This window comes from Oryx dammah, unplaced genomic scaffold (genome assembly GCF_014754425.2).
Source record: "Oryx dammah isolate SB20612 unplaced genomic scaffold, SCBI_Odam_1.1 HiC_scaffold_7074, whole genome shotgun sequence".
Lineage (NCBI taxonomy): Eukaryota > Metazoa > Chordata > Mammalia > Artiodactyla > Bovidae > Oryx > Oryx dammah.
Window position 1 is genome coordinate 1 of NW_024076794.1, and position 1,755 is coordinate 1,755.

The 1,755-nt window shown below is 47.0% G+C and overlaps 1 protein-coding gene across 1 annotated transcript; it reads left to right on the forward strand.

Annotated features, from left to right (window-relative positions):
- Positions 1 to 85: 85 nt before the first annotated feature.
- LOC120860058 (trichohyalin-like) lies at positions 86 to 1,672 on the forward strand (the record flags this gene model as incomplete). The annotated part of the gene is made up of 2 exons (XM_040235900.1): positions 86 to 517; positions 1,013 to 1,672. Coding segments are annotated over exons 1-2 (1,048 nt in total), but the record flags the coding sequence as incomplete, so codon positions are not given.
- Between the last annotated feature and the right edge of the window lie 83 nt (positions 1,673 to 1,755).

Here is a 1,755-nt window from a genome sequence, read left to right on the forward strand (position 1 = left end):
CAAGTAAGAGATGTGAGACCTGATCTTGGAAATGATGAGAGAAGCCAGGACAGGGAGCAGAGACCAGCTCCAAGACAGGAAGAAACTGGAGAACTAAGACCAGAGCTGAAAGAAGATGAAAGACAACAGATGAGTCCTAAGATCTCAGCACCAACAGATGAAGAGAGACATTCAGGGAGAGGGTTGAGCTCAGATATTCAAACTAATGGAAGACAGCAAATTAGAGAACAGAGACCACCTCTGAGAGAGGATGAGGTTCTGAGAGTTAGTGACCAAACTCCAATAGCACAGGAAAATGGGAAATACAAAGTGAAAATTCAGATCCCAGTAACACACAATGATGAGCAACACCAAGTGAGAGATCTGAACCCAGAGCCCAGGATTACGGAGAGACACCATGTTAGGAACCAGAGCTCAGAACCTAGAAGTGATGATAAACAACAAGTAAGAGACCTGGGTCCAGAAAACACAAATGATGGGAGAAGTGAACTTAGAGAGCAGAAATCAGCTTCAAGAAATTATGAACAATTCCAACATAGTGACCAAACGGCAACACCAAGAGATGATGAGAGACATCAATTGAGAGACCTGAGCCCAAAACCCAGGAATGATTGGAGACACCAAGATAGGGAGCAAAGACCAGCCCCAAAAGAAGATGAAAGACTCCAAGTGAGTAACAAGACTCCAGTATCAAGAGATGAAGGGAGAACTCAAACTAGGGAGCAAATACAAGCTGCAAGACAATATGAGGGACTCCAATCTAGAGACCAGAACTTCATACGAAGGGGTGATGAGAGATACCAAGTAAGAGACCTGGGCCGAGAACCCAATGATGAGGGGGAGTACCCCATTCAAGACCAGGGATCAGACCCAACAAAAGATCAAAGACAGCGAGTGAGAAATGAACCACCAGCAAAGAGGGATACTGAGATACATCAACTGAGACCCTTAAGCCCTGATTTGGGAAAAGAGGGGAGACATCAAGTTAGGAGACAGACATCAGCTCCAAGACAGTATGAAAGATTCCAACATGGAGACCAGATCCCTTTATCAAGAGATAACCAGAAGAGACAAGGGAGAGGCCGGAGTCCAGAACCCCAGACTGATGAGAGACACGGCCTAAGGGAGCAGGCAGTGGATCCCAGGGCTGACGAGAGAAGACAAAATGGGGACCAGAGACCAACTTCAACAGAAGAGGAGAACCTTGCAGTGAGAGAACAAACCCTAAAAAAAACGAATAAAAGGAGACTCCCAGTAAGAGATGTGAGAAGAGAAATTGCAAATGATGAGAGAAGCCAAGACAGGGAGCAGCGACCAGCTCCAACACAGGATGAAAGGAACCAACATGGAGACCAGATCCCCTTGTCAGGGGATGATAGGACAAACCCAGTGAGAGACCTGGGTCCTAAACCCCAGAATGATGAGAGACACCAACTTAGGGAGCAGACAGAGGCGCCCAGGGGTGACAAGAGGAGACAAAATAGGGACCAGAGACCAACTTCAAAAGAAGATGAGAGGCTTGCAGTGAGAAAACAAACCCTAACAAAAAGGGATGAGAAGAGACTCCAAGTGAGAGCAAATGATGAGAGAAGCCAAGACAGGGAGCAGAGACCAGCTCCAAGACAGGATGAAAGGATCCAACATAGAGACCAGATCCTCTTGTCAAGGGATGGTGAGAGAAACCCAGTGAGAGACCTGGGTCCTGAATCCCAGATTGATGAGAGACACCACCTTAGGGAGCACAGGCCTGAACCC